This window comes from Carcharodon carcharias, chromosome 3 (genome assembly GCF_017639515.1).
Source record: "Carcharodon carcharias isolate sCarCar2 chromosome 3, sCarCar2.pri, whole genome shotgun sequence".
NCBI lineage: Eukaryota > Metazoa > Chordata > Chondrichthyes > Lamniformes > Lamnidae > Carcharodon > Carcharodon carcharias.
In genome coordinates this window covers 2,499,187-2,517,333 of record NC_054469.1, presented here as the reverse complement: position 1 = coordinate 2,517,333, position 18,147 = coordinate 2,499,187, and the positions used below count along the sequence as shown (strand labels likewise).

General features: G+C 49.5%; 1 protein-coding gene across 14 annotated transcripts in view; it reads right to left on the bottom strand.

The window, feature by feature from the left end:
* scrib (scribble planar cell polarity protein) overlaps positions 1-18,147 on the bottom strand; it is a 482,984-nt gene that overhangs the window by 104,287 nt on the left and 360,550 nt on the right. For 10 of the 14 annotated variants that reach the window (XM_041183767.1, XM_041183772.1, XM_041183773.1 and 7 more), the window contains one exon: positions 6,479-6,535. The exons of the other annotated variants lie outside the window; for them this stretch is intronic. In XM_041183767.1, the coding sequence (XP_041039701.1) occupies positions 6,479-6,535 (57 nt within the window). The remainder of the gene's footprint in view (positions 1-6,478; positions 6,536-18,147) is intronic. 14 annotated transcript variants of the gene reach the window in all.

Genomic DNA, 18,147 nt, shown 5'->3' with positions numbered 1-18,147 from the left:
CATTCTCACACAGGGACCCCCCCATTCTCACACAGGGACCCCCCCCATTCTCACAACGGGACCCCCCCCCATTCTCACACAGGGACTCCCCCATTCTCACACCGGGACCCCCCTCCCATTCTCACACCGGGACCCCCCCATTCTCACACAGGGACCCCCCCCCCATTCTCACACCGGGACCCCCCCCATTCTCACACCGGGACCCCCCCATTCTCACACCGGGACCCCCCCATTCTCACACCGGGACCCCCCCATTCTCACACCGGGACCCCCCCCATTCTCACACCGGGACCCCCCCCATTCTCACACTGGGACCCCCCCCCCATTCTCACACCGGGACCCCCCCATTCTCACACAGGGACCCCCCCCCCCCCATTCTCACACGGGGACCCCCACTCACCCTTCACTTAGACCATAAGCACCACTCGCTCATACAGTAACCCTGTTCCCCACTCACTTAGTGACCCCCACTCTCCCCTCTTTCACAGTAACCCCCACTCCATCCCTGGGTATACCCTGTCCCAACAGCAGGACAGACCCAGCAGAGGTGGCAGCACAGTGGTATACAATCAGGAGGGAGTTGCCCTGGGGATCCTCAACATCGACTCCAGACCCAATGGAGTCTCATGGAATCAGGTCAAACATGGGAAAGGAAACCTCCTGCTGATTACCACATACCACCCTCCCTCAGCTGATAAATCACTGCTCCTCCATGTTGAACACCACTTGGTGGAAGCACTGAGGGTGGCAAGGGCACAGCATGTACTCTGGATGTGGGACTTCAATTTCTAACAGATCTTGCAACTCAAGACTGGGCATCCATGAGGTGCTGTGGGCCATCAGCAGCAGCAGAATTGTACTCAAACACAATCTGTAACCTCATGGCCCGGCATATCCCCCACTCTACCATTACCATCAAGCCTGGGGATCAACACTAACTAGTTCAATGAAGAGTGCAGGAGGGCATGTCAGGAGCAGCACCAGGCATACCTAAAAATGAGATGTCCACCTGGTGAAGCTACAACAAAGGACTACTTGCGTGCCAAACAGCATAAGCAGCAAGTGATAGACAGAGCTAAGCGATCCCACAACCAACAGATCAGATCTAAGCTCTGCAATTCTGCCATATCCAGTCGTGAATGGTGGTGGATAATTAAACAACTCACTGGAGGAGGAGGCTCCACAAATATCCCCATCCTCAATGATGGAGGAGCCCAGCACATCAGTGCATAAGATAAGACTGAAGCATTTGCTACAATCTTCAGCCAGAAGTGCTGAGTGGATGATCCATCTCAGCCTCCTCCGGAGGTCCCCAGCATCACAGATGCCAGTCTTCAGACAATTCAATTCACTCCACGTGATATCAAGAAATGACTGAAGGCACTGGATACTGCAAAGGCTATGGGCCCTGACAATATTCCAGCAATAGTACTGAAGACTTGTGCTCCAGAACTCACCGCACTCCTAGCCAAGCGTTTCCAGTACAGATACAACACTGGCATCTACCCGGCTATATGGAAAATTGCCCAGATATGTCCTGTACACAAAAAGCAGGGCAAATCCCACCTGGCCAATTACCACCCCATCAGTCTACTCTCAATCATCAGCAAAGTAATGGAAGGGGTCATCAATAATGCTATCAAGCGGCACTTGCTCAGCAATTACCTGCTCACTGATGTCCAGTTTGGGTTCCGCCAGGGCCACTCAGCTCCTGACCTCATTACAGCCTTGGTTCAAACGTGGACAAAAGGGCTGAACTCCTGAGGTGAGGTGAGAGTGACTGCCCTTGACATCAGGGCCACATTTGACCGAGTGTGGCATCGAGGAGCCCTAGCAAAACTGGAGTCAATGGGATTCAGGAGGCAAACTCTCCACTGGTTGGAGTCACACCTAGCACAAAGGAAGATGGTTGTGGTTGTTGGAGGTCATCTCAGCTCCAGGACATCACTGCAGGAGTTCCTCAGGGTAGTGTCCTCGACCCAACCATCTTCAGCTGCTTCATCAATGATCTTCCTTCCATCATAAGGTCAGAAGTGGGGATGTTCGCTGATGATTGCACAATGTTCAGCACCATTCGCAACTCCTCAGATACTGAAGCAGTCCATGTCCAAATGCAGCAAGACCTGGACAATAACCAGTCTTGGGCGGACAAGTGGCAAGTAACATTCATGCCACACAAGTGTCAGGCAATGACCATCTCCAACAAGAGAGAATCTAACCGTCGCCCCTTGACATTCAATGGCATTACCATCACTGAATCCCCCACTATCAACATCCTGGGGGTTACCATTGACCAGAAACTGAATTGGACTAGCCATATAAATACTGTGGCTACAAGAGCGGGTCAGAGGCTGGGAATCGTGCGACGAGTAACTCACCTCCTGACTCCCCAAAGCCTGTTCACCATCTATAGTGCACAAGTGAGGAGTGTGATGGAATACTCTCAACTTGCCTGAATGAGTGCAGATCCCACAACACTCAAGAAGCTGGACACCATCCAGGACAAAGCAGCCCGCTTGATTGGCACCACATCCAAAAACATTCACTCCCTCCACCACCGACGCACAGTAGCAGCAGTGTGTGTACCATCTACAAGATGCACTGCAAGAAGTCAACAGCACCTTCCAAATGCACGACACTAGGCAAGGACAAGGGCAGTAGACACATGGGAACACCACCACCTGGAAGTTCCCCTCCAAGTCACTCACCATCCTGACTTGGAAATATATCACCATTCCTTCACTATCGCTGGGTCAAAATCCTGGAACTCCCTCCCTAACAGCACTGTGGGTGTACCTACACCACATGGACTGCAGCGGTTCAAGAAAGCAGCTCATCACCACCTTCTCATGGGCAATTAGGGATGGGCATTAAATGCTGGCCCAGCAAGTGAAGCCCACACCCTGTAAATGAACAAAAAAAAACTAACCCCTCATTCTCAGTGACCGCCATTGCCCTGATCACATGACACCCACTCCCCTTCACTCAGTGATCCCCACTCCCCCTTCTCACTCACAGTGACCCCCCACTCCCCCTTCTCACTCAAAGTGATCCCCAATCCCCCTTCTCTCTCAGTGATCCCCACTCCCCCTTCACTCTCAGTGACCCCCACTCCCCCTTCACTCTCAGTGACCCCCACTCCCCCTTCACTCTCAGTGACTCCCACTCCCCCTTCACTCTCAGTGACTCCCACTCCGCCTTCACTCTCAGTGACTCCCACTCCGCCTTCACTCTCAGTGACTCCCACTCCGCCTTCACTCTCAGTGACTCCCACTCCGCCTTCACTCTCAGTGACTCCCACTCCGCCTTCACTCTCAGTGACTCCCACTCCGCCTTCACTCTCAGTGACTCCCACTCCCCCTTCACTCTGTGACCCCCACACTCCCTTCACTCAGTGACCCCCACTCACCCTTCACACTCACAGTGACCCCCACTCCCCCATCACACTCTCAGTGACCCCCACTCCCCCATCACACTCTGTGACCCCCACTCCCCCATCACACTCTGTGACCCCCACTCCCCCATCACACTCTCAGTGACCCCCACTCCCCCTTCACTCTCTGTGACTCCCACTCCCCCTTCACTCTCAGTGACCCCCACACTCCCTTCACTCAGTGAGCCCCCTTCACTCAGTGACCCCCACTCACCCTTCACACTCAAAGTGACCCCCACTCCCCCTTCACTCGCACAGTGACCCCCATTCCCCCTTCACGCACAGTGACCCCCATTCCCCCTTCACTCACAGTGACCCCCATTCCCCCTTCACTCTCAATGACCCTGACTCCCCCTTCAGTCAGGGATCCCCACTCCCCCTTCACTCAGGGACCCCCACTCCCCCTTCACTCACAGTGACACCCACTCCCCCTTCACTCAGTGACCCCCACACTCCCTTCACTCTGTGACCCCCACACTCCCTTCACTCAGTGAGCCTCCTTCACTCAGTGACGCCCACTCACCCTTCACACTCACAGTGACCCCCACTCCCCCATCACACTCAGTGACCCCCACTCCCCCATCACTCAGTGACCCCCACTCCCCCATCACACTCTCAGTGACCCCCGCTCCCCCTTCACACTATCAGTGACCCCCAATCCCCCTTCACTCAGTGACCCCCACTCCCCCTTCACACTCAGTGACTCCGACTCACTGACCCCCACTCCCCCATCACACTCAGTGACCCCCACACTCCCTTCACTCAGTGAGCCCCCTTCACTCAGTGACCCCCACTCACCCTTCACACTCACAGTGACCCCCACTCCCCCATCACACTCTCAGTGACCCCCACTCCCCCATCACACTCTCAGTGACCCCCACTCCCCCATCAAACTCTCAGTGACCCCCACTCCCCCATTAATCTCTCAGTGACTCCCACTCCCCTTCACACGCACAGTGACCCCCATTCCCCCTTCAAACGCACAGTGACCCCCATTCCCCCTTCACTCACAGTGACACCCACTCCCCCTTCACTCGCACAGTGACCCCCCCATTCCCCCTTCACTCTCAATGACCCCGACTCCCCCTTCACTCAGGGACCCCCACTCCCCCTTCACTCTCAGTGACCCCCACTCCCCCTTCACTCTCTGTGACTCCCACTCCCCCTTCACTCTCTGTGACTCCCACTCCCCCTTCACTCTCAGTGACCCCCACACTCCCTTCACTCTCAGTGACCCCCACACTCCCTTCACTCTCAGTGACCCCCACACTCCCTTCACTCTCAGTGACCCCCACACTCCCTTCACTCACAGTGACACCCACACTCCCTTCACTCACAGTGACCCCCACACTCCCTTCACTCTCAGTGACCCCCACACTCCCTTCACTCTCAGTGACCCCCACACTCCCTTCACTCTCAGTGACCCCCACACTCCCTTCACTCTCAGTGACCCCCACACTCCCTTCACTCTCAGTGACCCCCACACTCCCTTCACTCTCAGTGACCCCCACACTCCCTTCACTCTCAGTGACCCCCACACTCCCTTCACTCTCAGTGACCCCCACACTCCCTTCACTCTCAGTGACCCCCACACTCCCTTCACTCTCAGTGACCCCCACACTCCCTTCACTCTCAGTGACCCCCACACTCCCTTCACTCTCAGTGACCCCCACACTCCCTTCACTCTCAGTGACCCCCACACTCCCTTCACTCTCAGTGACCCCCACACTCCCTTCACTCTCAGTGACCCCCACACTCCCTTCACTCTCAGTGACCCCCACACTCCCTTCACTCTCAGTGACCCCCACACTCCCTTCACTCTCAGTGACCCCCACACTCCCTTCACTCTCAGTGACCCCCACACTCCCTTCACTCTCAGTGACCCCCACACTCCCTTCACTCTCAGTGACCCCCACACTCCCTTCACTCTCAGTGACCCCCACACTCCCTTCACTCTCAGTGACCCCCACACTCCCTTCACTCTCAGTGACCCCCACACTCCCTTCACTCTCAGTGACCCCCACACTCCCTTCACTCTCAGTGACCCCCACACTCCCAGTGACCCCCACACTCCCTTCACTCTCAGTGACCCCCACACTCCCTTCACTCTCAGTGACCCCCACACTCCCTTCACTCAGTGAGCCTCCTTCACTCAGTGATGCCCACTCACCCTTCACACTCACAGTGACCCCCACTCCCCCATCACACTCACAGTGACCCCCCACTCCCCCATCACACTCTCAGTGACCCCCCACTCCCCCTTCACACTATCAGTGACCCCCACTCCCCCTTCACTCAGTAACCCCCACTCCCCCTTCACTCAGTAACCCCCACTCCCCCTTCACTCAGTGACCCCCACTCCCCCTTCACTCAGTGACCCCCACTCCCCCTTCACTCAGTGACCCCCAGTCCCCTTCACACTCACAGTGACCCCGACTCACTGACCCCCACTCCCCCATCACACTCACAGTCACCCCCACTCCCCCATCACACTCACAGTGACCCCCACTCCCCCATCACACTCACAGTGACCCCCACTCCATCATCACACTCAGTGACCCCCCACTCCCCCATCACACTCACAATGATCCCCACTCCCCCATCACACTCAGTGACCCCCACTCCCCCATCACACTCACAGTGACCCCCACTACCCCATCACTCAGTGACCCCCACTCCCCCTTCACACTCACAGTGTCTCCCGCTCCCCCTTCCACTCACAGTGATCGTCACTACCCCCTCGCAATGACCCAACTCTCCCCTCAATTAGCCCCTATTTTCCTTTTACAGTGACATCCACACCTCCTTCACACAGAGGCCCCCAAATACCACCTCACACAGTGGCCTCCCACTCCCCCCTCACACTGCTATTCCACTCCGGGTTCACTCTCACAATGAACCGCACCCCCCACTCGCTCACAAAATAACATACACTCCCCTCTCATTCACAGTGACCTTCACGCACAGTGACCTCAACTTCCCCCTCACTCATGCAGTAATACCCACTCACACAGGAACACTCACTACTTCCAACATTCTCCTCACCTCTGCTTCCTCCTCCAACCGTCGTGTGGCCTCCTCTTGTTCCCTACGCATTCTCTCCTTTCAAAAACAGGGTGAGGACAGAGTTAGAGTCAGACGCAGAAGCACAGAGCAGACAGTGATGAGCACAGAGATAGCCCATACTTTCCACCTCTGCAGCCACAGCCCAAGCACCTTTCAACCACCCAATGTGGATGAGAGTGACAATGGGGCCAAACCTTGAGGTAGAACAAAAGAGCTGAACTCATGAGGTGAGGGTAGAGTGACTGCCCTTGACATCAGGGCCACATTTGACCGAGTGTGGCATCAAAGATCCCTAGCAAAACTGGAGTCAATGGGAATCAGGGGGAAAACTCTCCGCTGGTTGGAGTCATACTCAGCACAAAGGAAGATGGTTGTGGTTGTTGGAGGTCAGTCATCTCAGCTCCAGGACATCACTGCAGGAGTTCCTCAGGGTAGTGTCCTCGGCCCAACCATTTTCAGATTTTCTTATATTCATTCACGGGATGTGGGCTTCGCTGGCTGGGTCAGCATTTACTGCCCATCCCTAGTTGCCCTTGAGAAGGTGGTGATGAGCTGCCTTCTTGAACCACTGCAGTCCGTATGGCATAGGTACACCCACAGTGCTGTTAGGGAGGGAGATCCAGGATTTTGACCCAGCGACAGTGAAGGAACGGCGATATATTCCCAAATCAGGATGGTGAGTGACTTGGAGGGGAATTTCCAGGTGGTGGTGTTCCCATCTATCTGCTGCCCTTGTCCTTCTAGATGGTAGTGGTCGTGGGTTTGGAAGCTGCTGTCTGAGGAGCCTTGGTGAGTTGCTGCAGTGCATCTTGTAAATGGTACACACTGCTGCTACTATGCGTCGGTGGTGGAGGGAGTGAATGTTTGTGGATGGGGTGCCAATCAAGTGGGCTGCTTTGTCCTGGATGGTGTCAAGCTTCTTGAGTGTTGTGGGAGCTGCACTCATCCAGGCAAGTGAGGAGTATTCCATAACACTCCTGACTTGTGCCTTGTAGATGGTGGACAGGGGAGTCAGGTGGTGAGTTACTCACCACAGGATTCCCAGCCTCCGACTGCTCTTGTAGCCACAGTATTTATATGGCTAGTCCAGTTTAGTTTCTGGTCAATGGTAACCCCCAGGATGTTGATATCGGGGGGATTCAGCATTGGTAATGCCATTGAATATCAACAGATGATGATGGTTAGATTTCCTCTTGTTGGAGATAGTCATTGTCTGACACTTGTGTGGCACGAACTTTCCTTGCCACCTGTCAATCCAAGCCTGGATGTTGCCAAAGTTTTGTTGCATTTGGACATGGGCTGCTTTAGTATCTGAGGAGTTGCAAATGTTGCTGAACATTGTGCAATCATCAGTGAGCATCCCCACGTCTGACTTTATGATGGAAGGAAGGTCATTGATGAAGCAGCTATGTGGAAAATTGCCCAGGTTAGGCTCTGCACACAAAAAGCAGGACAAATTCAACCCGGCCAATTAACGCCCCATCAGGATACCCTCGATCATCAGTAAAGTGATAGAAGCGGTTATCAACACTGCTATCAAGCGATACTTACTTAGCAATAACCTGCTCACTGACGCCCAGCTTGGCTTCAGCCAGGGCCACTCAGCTCCTGACCTCATTACAGCCTTGGTTCAAACATGGACAAAATGGTGAGGTGAGAGTGACTGCCCTTGACATCAAGGCAGCATTTGACCGAGTGTGGCATCAAGGAGCCCTAGCAAAACTGGAGTCAATGGGAATCAGGGGGAAAACTCTCCGCTGGTTGGAGTCACACCTAGCACAAAGGAAGATGGTTGTGGTTGTTGGAGGTCAGTCATCTCAGCTCCAGGACATCACTGTAGGAGTTCCTCAGGGTAGTGTCCTCGGCCCAACCATCTTCAGCTGCTTCATCAATGACCTTCCTTCCATCATAAGGTCAGAAGTGGGGATGTTCGCTGATGATTGCACAATGTTCAGCACCATTCACGACTCCTCAGATACTGAAGCAGCCCATATCCAAATGCAGCAAGACCTGGACATATCCAGGCTTGGGCTGACAAATGGCAAGTAACATTTGCGTCACACAAGTGCCAGGCAATGACCATTTCCAACAAAAGAGAACCTAACCATCATCCATTGACTTTCAATGTCATTACCATCACTGAATCCCCCACTAGCAACATCCTGAACTGGATTAGTCACACAAATACTGTGGCTACAAGAGCAGGTCAGAGCCAAGGAATCCTGCGGCAAGTAACTCGCCTCCTGACTCCCCAAAGTGTGTCCACCATCTACAAGGCACAAGTCAAGAGTATGATGGAATACTTTCCACTTGCCTGGATGAGTGCAGCTCCCACAACATTCAAAGAAAATTGACACCATCCAGGACAAAGCAGCCCGCTTCATTGGCACTGCATCCACAAACATTCACTCCCTCCACCACCGATACACAGTAGCAGCAGTGTGCACGATCGACAAGATGCACTGCAGGAATTCACCAAGGCTCCTTAGACAGCACCTTCCAAAGCGATGACCACTACCATATAGAAAGACAAGGGCAGCAGATAGATGGGAACACCAACACCTAGATGTTCCCCTCCAAGTCACTCACCATCCTGAATTGGAAATATATCGCCGCCCCTTCACTATCGCTGGGCCCAAAGCTGGAACTCCCTCCCTAACAGCACTGTGGGTGCACCTACACCACATGGACTGCAGCGGTTCAAGGCGGCAGCTCACCACCATCTTCTCAAGGGCAACTAGGGATGGGCAATAAATGCTGGGCCAGCCAGCGAAGCCCACATCCCGTGAATAAATAAAAAAAACCTGTTGATGGCTGGGCCTAGGACACTACGCTGAGGAACTCCCACAGTGATCTCCTGGAACTGACTTGGCTGACCTCCAACAACCACAACCACCTTCCTTTGTGCTGGGTATGACTCCAGCCTATGGAGAGCTTTCCCCCGATTCCGGTTGACTCCAGTTTTGCTAGGGCTCCTTGATGCCACACTCGGTCAAATGCTGCCTTGATGACAAGGGCAGTCACTCTCACCTCACCTTGGGAGTTCAGCTCTTTTGTCCATGTTTGAACCAAGGCTGTCATGAGGTCAGGAGCTGCGTGACCCTGGCAAAACCCAATCTGGGCATCAGTGAGCAGGTTATTGCTTACCAAGAGCTGCTTGATATCACTGTTGATGACCCCTTCCATTATTTACTGATGATCGAGAGTGACTCATGGGGCGGTAATTGGCTGGGTTGGATTTGTCCTGCTTTTTGTGTATAGGACACAATTTTCCACATTGCCAGTGTTGTAGCTGTAGTGGAACAGCTTGGCTAGGGGCACAGCAATTTCTGGAGCACAAATCTTCAGTACTCTTGCTGGAATATCGTCAGGGCCCTTGTCAGTGCTTTCAGCCGTTTCTTGATATCATGTGGAGTGAATCGAATTGGCTGAAGACTGGCATCTGTGATGCTGGGAGGAGGCTGAGGTGGATCATCCACTCGGCACTTCTGGCTGAAGATTGTTGCAAATGCTTCATCCTTATCTTTTGCACTGATGTGCTGGGCTCCTCCATCATTGAGGATGGAGATATTTGTGTAGCCTCCTTCTCCAGTGCGTTGTTTTAATGTCCACGACCAGTCACGACTGGATGTGGCAAGACTGCAGAGCTTGGATGTGATCCGTTGGTTGTGGGATCGCTTAGCTCTGTCTATCACTTGCTGCTTATGCTGTTTGGCACGCAAGTATTCCTGTGTTATAGCTTCACCAGGTGGACACCTCATTTTTAGGTAGGCCTGGTGCTGCTCCTGGCATGTCTTCCTGCACTCTTCATTGATGGAGAAAACCATTTCAACAGGAGGAGGCTATTCAGCAAGTTGTTCAATTGAAACTGTGACTGAACTATTCCTCAACTCCATTTACCTACTTCTGCTCCCCTCGATACCCCTACAAACAACCGCCTCTTAATCTCAGTCTTGAAACCTCCAATAAACTCCGATCATCCACAGCTTTTTGGGGGAGAGATCCAGATTTTCACCAACCTTTGTATGAAGGAGCACTCCCCATTTCACTCCTAACTCTATTTTGACAGTTATGCCTCTTCTTCAGTCTCCCAACCCCAAATCAAAGGAGTTAGCTTTTCTTTATTCCAGTTCGGTACTCTTGCACTCATTTTAGTGATTTACATACATGAACATCCAACTCCCTTTCTGCCTCCAGCTCTTAAGTGTCTCACCATTGAGAAGATAATCAGATTTTCAAAGTAGATGAGCTAATGAGCATAGGACTTAAGAGGATTTGGCCATTCGGTCCTTTGAGCCTGCTCCGCCATTCAATAAGATCATGGCTGACCTGGTTGTAATCTCAACTCCACATTCCTGTCTGTGCACCCCCCCCAATACCCTTGTCTAATGAAAACCTTTCTAACTCAGTCTTGAATACATTCAATTACCCAGCCTTTGCTGCATTCTGGGGAAAAGAATTCCACATAGTATCAACCCTTTGAGAGAAAATATTTCTCCTCATCTCCATCTTAAAAGGGAGACCCCTTATTTTTAAACTGTGTTCCCTGGATCTAGTCTATCCCACAAGTGGAAACATCCTCCTGGTATCCACCCTATAAAATCTCCTTAGGATCTTATGTTTAAGATCACCTCTCATTCTTCTAAACCCCAATGGGTATAGACCCAACCTGTTCAAACTTTCTTCATAAGGTAAGCCCTTCATCCCAGGAACAAGTCGTGAACCTTCTCTGAGTAGCTTCTCATACAATTATATCTTTTTCCAATAAGGAGACCAAACCTGTGCACTCTAGATGTGGTCTCCCCAAGGCCCTGTTTAGCTGCAGTAAAACTTCCCTACTTTTATATTCCATTCCCCTTGCAATAAACACCAACATCCCATTTCCCTTCCTAATCACTTGCTGCACCTGCATACTAACATTTCCTGATTCATGTACCAGGACACCCCGATCCCTCTGTACCACCGAGTTCTGCAACCTCTATCCGTTTAAATAATACACTGCCTTTCTATTCTTCCTGCCAAAATGGACAAGTTCAAATTTTCACACTTGAGACGCCATTTGCCAAAATTTTGCCCACTTACTTAACCTGTCTATATCCCTTTGCAGATTCTCTACCTCCTCTTGACAACTTACTTTTCTATTTATCTTTGTGTCATCAGCAAATTTAGCTACTTACCCTTTATCAAAGTCAATGATATAGATTGTAAATAGTTTCGGCCCCAGCACTGATCCCTGTGGCTCTCCACTCTCTACATCTTGCCAACCCGAAAAAGACCCATTTATCCCAACTCGGCTTCCTGATAATCAATCAACCCTTTATCCCCACCCTACACCCTGTAACCTTATATTGTGCACAGATGAACATACAAAACAGGAAATATAGGCCATTCGGCCCCTCAAGCCTGCTCTGCCATTCGTTAAGATCATGGTTAATCTGTTTGTGTTTTGAATTCCACATTCCCATCTATCCCTGATAACCTTTGATTCCCTTACATAACAAGAATCTATCTACTTTTTGCCTTAAAAAAAATCCAATGACCCTGTCCCCAACGGCAGAGTTCCAAAGTCTCACAAGCCTCTGAGAGAAAAAAATTCTCATCTCTATCCTAAAAGGGCAACCTCTAATTTTAAACTGTGTCCCCAGTTCTGGACTCACCCACAAGAGGAAACATCCTTTCCATGTCCATCTTGTCGAGATCATTCAGGATCTTGTAAACTTCAATCAAGTCACCCCTCACTCTTCTAAGCTCCAGTGGAAGCAAGCCCAGTCTGTCATACCTGCTGAGTTTTTCCAGCTATTTTTGTTTTTGTTCCTGTCTGACTAACCTATCCTCATAAGACAACCCGCTCATTCCAGGTATCAATCTAGTAAACCTCCTTTGAACAGCCTCCAATGCATTTACATCCTTCCTTAAATAAGGAGACAAAAACTGCACACAATATTTGAGATTTGGTCTCACCAATGCCCTGTGTAACAGAAGCATAACATCCTTACCTTTTGGTTCAATTGCTCTTGCAACAAAGGATAGCGTCCATTAGGTTTCTTAATTACTTGCTGTGCCTGCATACTAACTTTTTGTGACTCATGTAGTAGAACACCTAGATCCCTCTGCATCTCAGAATTCTGCAGCCATTCCCCATTTAAGTAATACTCTTTTTTATTCTTCCTGCCAAAGTGAACAACTTCACATTTTCCCACGTTATACTCCATCTGTCAGATTTTTGCCCAGTCACTCAAACTATCTCTGTCTTTCTGCAACATGCTTATTTTTCTCTTCGCAAAATACTTTCCTGTCATCAAAATGCTATCTGCAAATTTAGCTATCAAGCCTTCACTCCCCTCATCTAAGTCATTGATGTAAACTGTAATAAGTTGAGGCCCAGCACAGACCCCTGTGGGACTCCACTCGTCACATCCTGCCAATCACAAAAAGACCTGTTTATGCAGACTCTCAGCTTTCTGCCAGCCAGCCAATCTTCTATTTATGCTAATACATTATCTCCTACACCATGAGCCTTTATTTTCTGCAATAACCTTTGATGTGGCACTTTATCAAATGCCTTCTGGAAATCCAAGTACAGTACATGCACAGGCTCCCCTTTATTCATAGTGCATATTACTCCTTCAAAAAACACCAATAAATTGGTTAAACCTGATTTCTCTTTCACAAAACCATGCTGCCTCTTCCCTATTACATTGAGTTTCTCTAAGTGCCCAGCTGTAACCCCCTTAATAATTGATTCTAGTAACTTCTCCACAACAGGCATCAAGTTAACTGGCCGAGAGTTCCCTGTTTTCTGCCTCCCTCCCTTCTTGAATAGAGGGATTATATTTGCTACTGATGGAACATTTCCAGAATCTAGGGAACTTTAGAAAATTAACGCCAACGCATCTACGACCCCATTAGCCACCTCTTTTAAGACCCTAGGATGAAGTCCATCTGGACCCAGAGACTTGTCAGCCGGCAGCTCCATCAATTTGCTCAGTACCGCTTCCCTAGTGATTGTAATTTCACCAAGTTCCCCTCTCCCCTCCGCCTCCTGATTTACAGCGATTACTGGAATGTTTTTTTGTATCCTCTGTAGCAAAGACAGATGCAAATTATTTGTTCATTTCATCTGCATTTCCTTTTTATCTACTATTAGCTCCCCACTGTCACTCTCTTGAGGACCAACAATCACTTTACTTACTCTTTTCCTTTTTAAATACCTGTAGAAACTCCTGCTATCCATTTTTACATTTCTAGCTACCTTCTTCTCATACTCAAATTTCTTACTCCTGATTAACTTTTTAGTCATTCTTTGTTTGTTATTATTCTGACCAATCATCTGACCTGCCACTTACCTTCGCAATTAGATGCTTTTTACTTAAATTTGATGTTTTCCTTAACTTTTTTAGTTTTCTATGGATGGTGGATCCTCCCTTTGAATTTTTCTTTATAGTAGGCATACACTTATTCTGAAATATCCCCTTAAATATCTGTCACTGCTTCTCTATTGATCTACCCCTAGCCCAGTATCCCAGTTCACTTCAGCTAGATCAGCTTTCATGCCCACATAGTTACCTTTATTTAAATTCATAGACCCACTCTTCCCCCTTTCAAACTGATGTAAAATTCAATCATATTGTGGTCGCCGCTACCTAGCGGTGCCTTCACTCTGAGGTCATGAATTAATCCTGTCACAGTACACAATACCAAGTCTATTGCACCAATGGCATCCTAAATACTTTGTCCTAAATTGTGGTTACTGTTAGGGGCCTGTAGACCACTCCCACTAGTAACTTCTTTCCCCCACTGTTCCTCATCTCCACCCAAACCTATTCTACACCCTGATCTGCTGAACCAAGGTCATCTCTAGCTACCTGCATCTCTGCATCAATGCCACCCTTGATTAATAGTGCTACCCCTCCACCTTTACCTAGCTTCCTATTTTTCTTGAAGGTCATATACCCCTCAATATCCAGGGCCCAATCCTTGCCATCCTGCAGCCACATCTCTGTAATGGCTATCAGATCATGTTTATTTACTTCAATGTGTGCTATCAATTCACTTACTTTGTGGTGAATGCTATGTGCATTCAGATCCAAAGCCTTTAGGTTTGTTTTCTTGTTATTTTTGTAACATTTAGTTTTGACTATTGGTGTATTCTTAGGTTTAATCTCTCTGCCTCTTCCCGCTATTCGCTGACCCCCTTTTCCCATATTACTATGATGGTCTTCTGCCTTGAACCTACTCCTTGATTTGCCACATCAATCCAAGCTTGATCCCTCAATTCCTCCTTGTTCAATTTAAAGCCTTCTCTACTTCCCTAGTTGTGCGATTCACAAGAACACTCATCCCAGCACAGTGCAGGTGTAGACCATCCCAACGGTACAGCCTCCAGTTTCCCCAGTATTGGTGCCAGTGCCCCACAAACAGGAACACACTTCTCCCACACCAGTCTTTGGGCCACGCATTCATCTCTCTAGTCTTATCTGCCCTATACCAACTTGAAGTGGCTCAGTTAATAATCCAGAAATTATTACCTTTGAGGTTCTGCTTTTTAATTTGGTACACAGCTCTTCATACTGACGATGCAGAGCCTCCTTCCCTGTCCTGCCTATGTCATTGGTACCTACGTGGGCTACGATGGCTGGATCCTTTCCTCCCACTGTAAGTTCCTCTCCAGCCCCAAGCAGACGTCCCAAGCCCTGGCATCGGGCAGCCAACACAGCCATCCAGACTCTCACTCTTTGCTACAGAAAACAGTGTCAATGCCCCTCACTACACTCTTGTTTGCTCCCCTGACTTGAAAGGCTTCCTGTACCATGGTGCCAGGTCCAGCCAGCTCATCCACCTTGCAGACCTCACTTCCACCCCCACAGGTTGTGAGCACTTCAAACCTGTTTGACTGTTGCAAAGTCTGAGGCTCCCCCACTACTGTCTGCTCGGTCCCATTACCTGCCTCACTGACAGTCGCATCCTCCTGTACCTCACTGCTGACCAAAACAGACAACCCTATTCTAAGAGGTGTGACCATCCTCTGGAACAAAGCGTCCAGGCATTTCTCTCTCTCACTTATGTTGCAGTGTTTGCAGTTGGGCTTCCCGGTCAATAATCCTGATCCGGATTTTGGAAGGTTTTGGAGGCAGTCCATGCCTGCTTCCAAAATCATATACAGCAAGATGTGGACAGTAACTATTCACGCCACACAAGTGCCAGACAATGACCATCTCTAACAGGAAAGAATCCAATCATCTCCCCATGACATTCACTGGCATTACCATCACTGAATCCCCCACTATCAACATCCTGGAGGGTTACCATTGACCAGAAACTGAACTGGGTCAGGCAAATAAGTAAGGGGCACGGTCAGTATAAGGGGTACAGTCAGTAAGGGAGACTATGGCTGAGTGAGATGGAGATAGAGTGGATACTTGGGAATTTGGTTCAAAGTGCAGAAAGAGTGCGAGAGGAGCCGGGGGGTCAGAAAGAGCATGACAGGAGCTGGGAGGTGGGAGAGGTTAAAACAGCGAGCCTTCAGGACAGAGAGGTTAAAACAGTGAGCCTTCGGGACAGAGAGGTTAAAACAGTGAGGTTCAAGTAGGAGGAAGGGTAAAATTCCATTAGTATTAGTATTCTATTTAGGTAAGATATGTCTTGGGAACCCTGTTTCGTGATGTGTACATCCTGCACTATGTGGGAAATTCTAGATGCCCCTGGTGGTATGAGTGACCATGTGTGCAGGAGGTGCTTCCGACTGAAGCAACTTGAGCTCCGGGTTTTGGAGATTGAGCAGCAGCTGGGGGCATTACGGTGCATTCACGAGGGTGAGAGGGTCGTGGACAGCACGTTTCAGGACATGGTCACCCCACAGCTTAAAGAAGTGCAAGCAGAGAAGGAATGGGTGATGGCCAGACAGAAGAGGGGGACCAGGCAGGTAGCGAAGGAAGCCCCCAAGTGCATCTCACTCGCAAACCATTTTTTGGCCTTGGAAAACAGTGAAAGTCACGGAGGAACTGTGGAGGGCAACCAGAGCTGAGGGTGGTCCAGCTGCTCAGGGCCAGAGGAGGAAGACGTGTGGAAGGGCAACAGCGGTAGGGGATTTGTTAGTGAGGGAAATACACATATGCTTCTTGGGCCATAGATGGAAAAATGTCTTCCTATCTACCCTATCTATGCCCCTCATAATTTTGTATACCTTTAATCAGGTCCCCCCTCAGCCTTCTCTGCTCCAAGGAAAATAACCCTAGCCTATCCAGTCTCTCTTTGTAGCTGAAACACTCCAGCCCAGGCAACACCCCGATGAATGTCCTCTGCACCCTCTCCAGTGCAATCATATGCTTCCTACAGGTGGCACCCGTACAACCTGTACAGATTACATCCGAACAGGAACGGGACCAACATCCTCACAGGGAGGTTTGCTACCGCTGCTGGGGTGGATTTAAACTAAATTGGCAGGGGGATGGGATCCTGAAAAGTAGTTCAGAGGGGAGAGAAGCTGAGATGGAATTAGAAGTTAGAATGCTTGTGAGTGAGTCTGGAAGGCAGAGGATAAAGTTAGATAAGAGTTTAGCAAGGCTAAATGGAATATATTTTAATGCAAGGAACCTGAGGGATAAGACAGATGACCTGAGGGCACAGATAGGCACGTGGGAGTATGATATCATAGCGATCACCGAGACTTGGCTAAAAGGTCAGGATTGGCAGCTCAACATTCCTGGTGAAAGGGTATTCAGACCAGATCAAGAGAGGGATAGAAGAGGGGGGTTGGGGGGTGGGGTCCACAATATTGATCAAGGAATCAATTATAGCAGTGAGGAGGGATGATATCTTGGAGGGATCATCAAATGAAGCCATATGGGTAGAAGTAAAAAATACAAAAGGGTTAAACACACTGTTGGGTGTGTACTATAGGCCCCCAAACAGTCAGGGAGCGATAGAGGGTCAAATATATAATCAAATTTCAGAGAAGTGTAAGAATAATAGGGCAGTAATAGGGCATTTTAACTACCCAAATATTAACTGGGATAGGTTAGTGTGCAAGGTAGGGAGGGAGCAAAATTCTTAAGTTGCATCCAGGAGAACTTTTTTAACCAGTACATAGAAAACCCAACAAGGGAGGGGGCAGTTCTGGACCTAATATTCGGAAATGAGCCCGGGCAGTTGGGAGGTGTATCAGTGGGGCAGCATTTTGGAGATAATGACAATAATTCAGTTAGATTTTGGATAGTTATGGAACAGGATAAGGTTGGGCCAGGAATAAAAGTTCTAGGGGAAAGGCGAATTTCACTAAGATAAGATTTGGGCCAAGTTCACTTGCAAATAAAACTGTCAGAGCAGTGGGAGGCATTCAAGGAGGAAATAGCGAGAGTATCGGGGGAATATGTTCCCATAAAGACAAAGTGGGAGGGACTAAGTCCAGAGAACCCTGGATGTCAAGGGACATAAAGGTTAGGATTAAGAAAAAAGCCATTGGCAGATACCGAGGGCTCAATATGAGGAGTATAAAAAGTGCAGGGGGAACTTAAAAAGGAAACAAGGAAAGCTAAGTATGCGTGAGAAAGTATTGGTGGGTAGAATTAAATAAAAAACAAAGGGGTTTTTTAAATATATAAAGAACAAGAGCATAACTAGGGAAAGAATAGGGCCAATTAGGGACCATA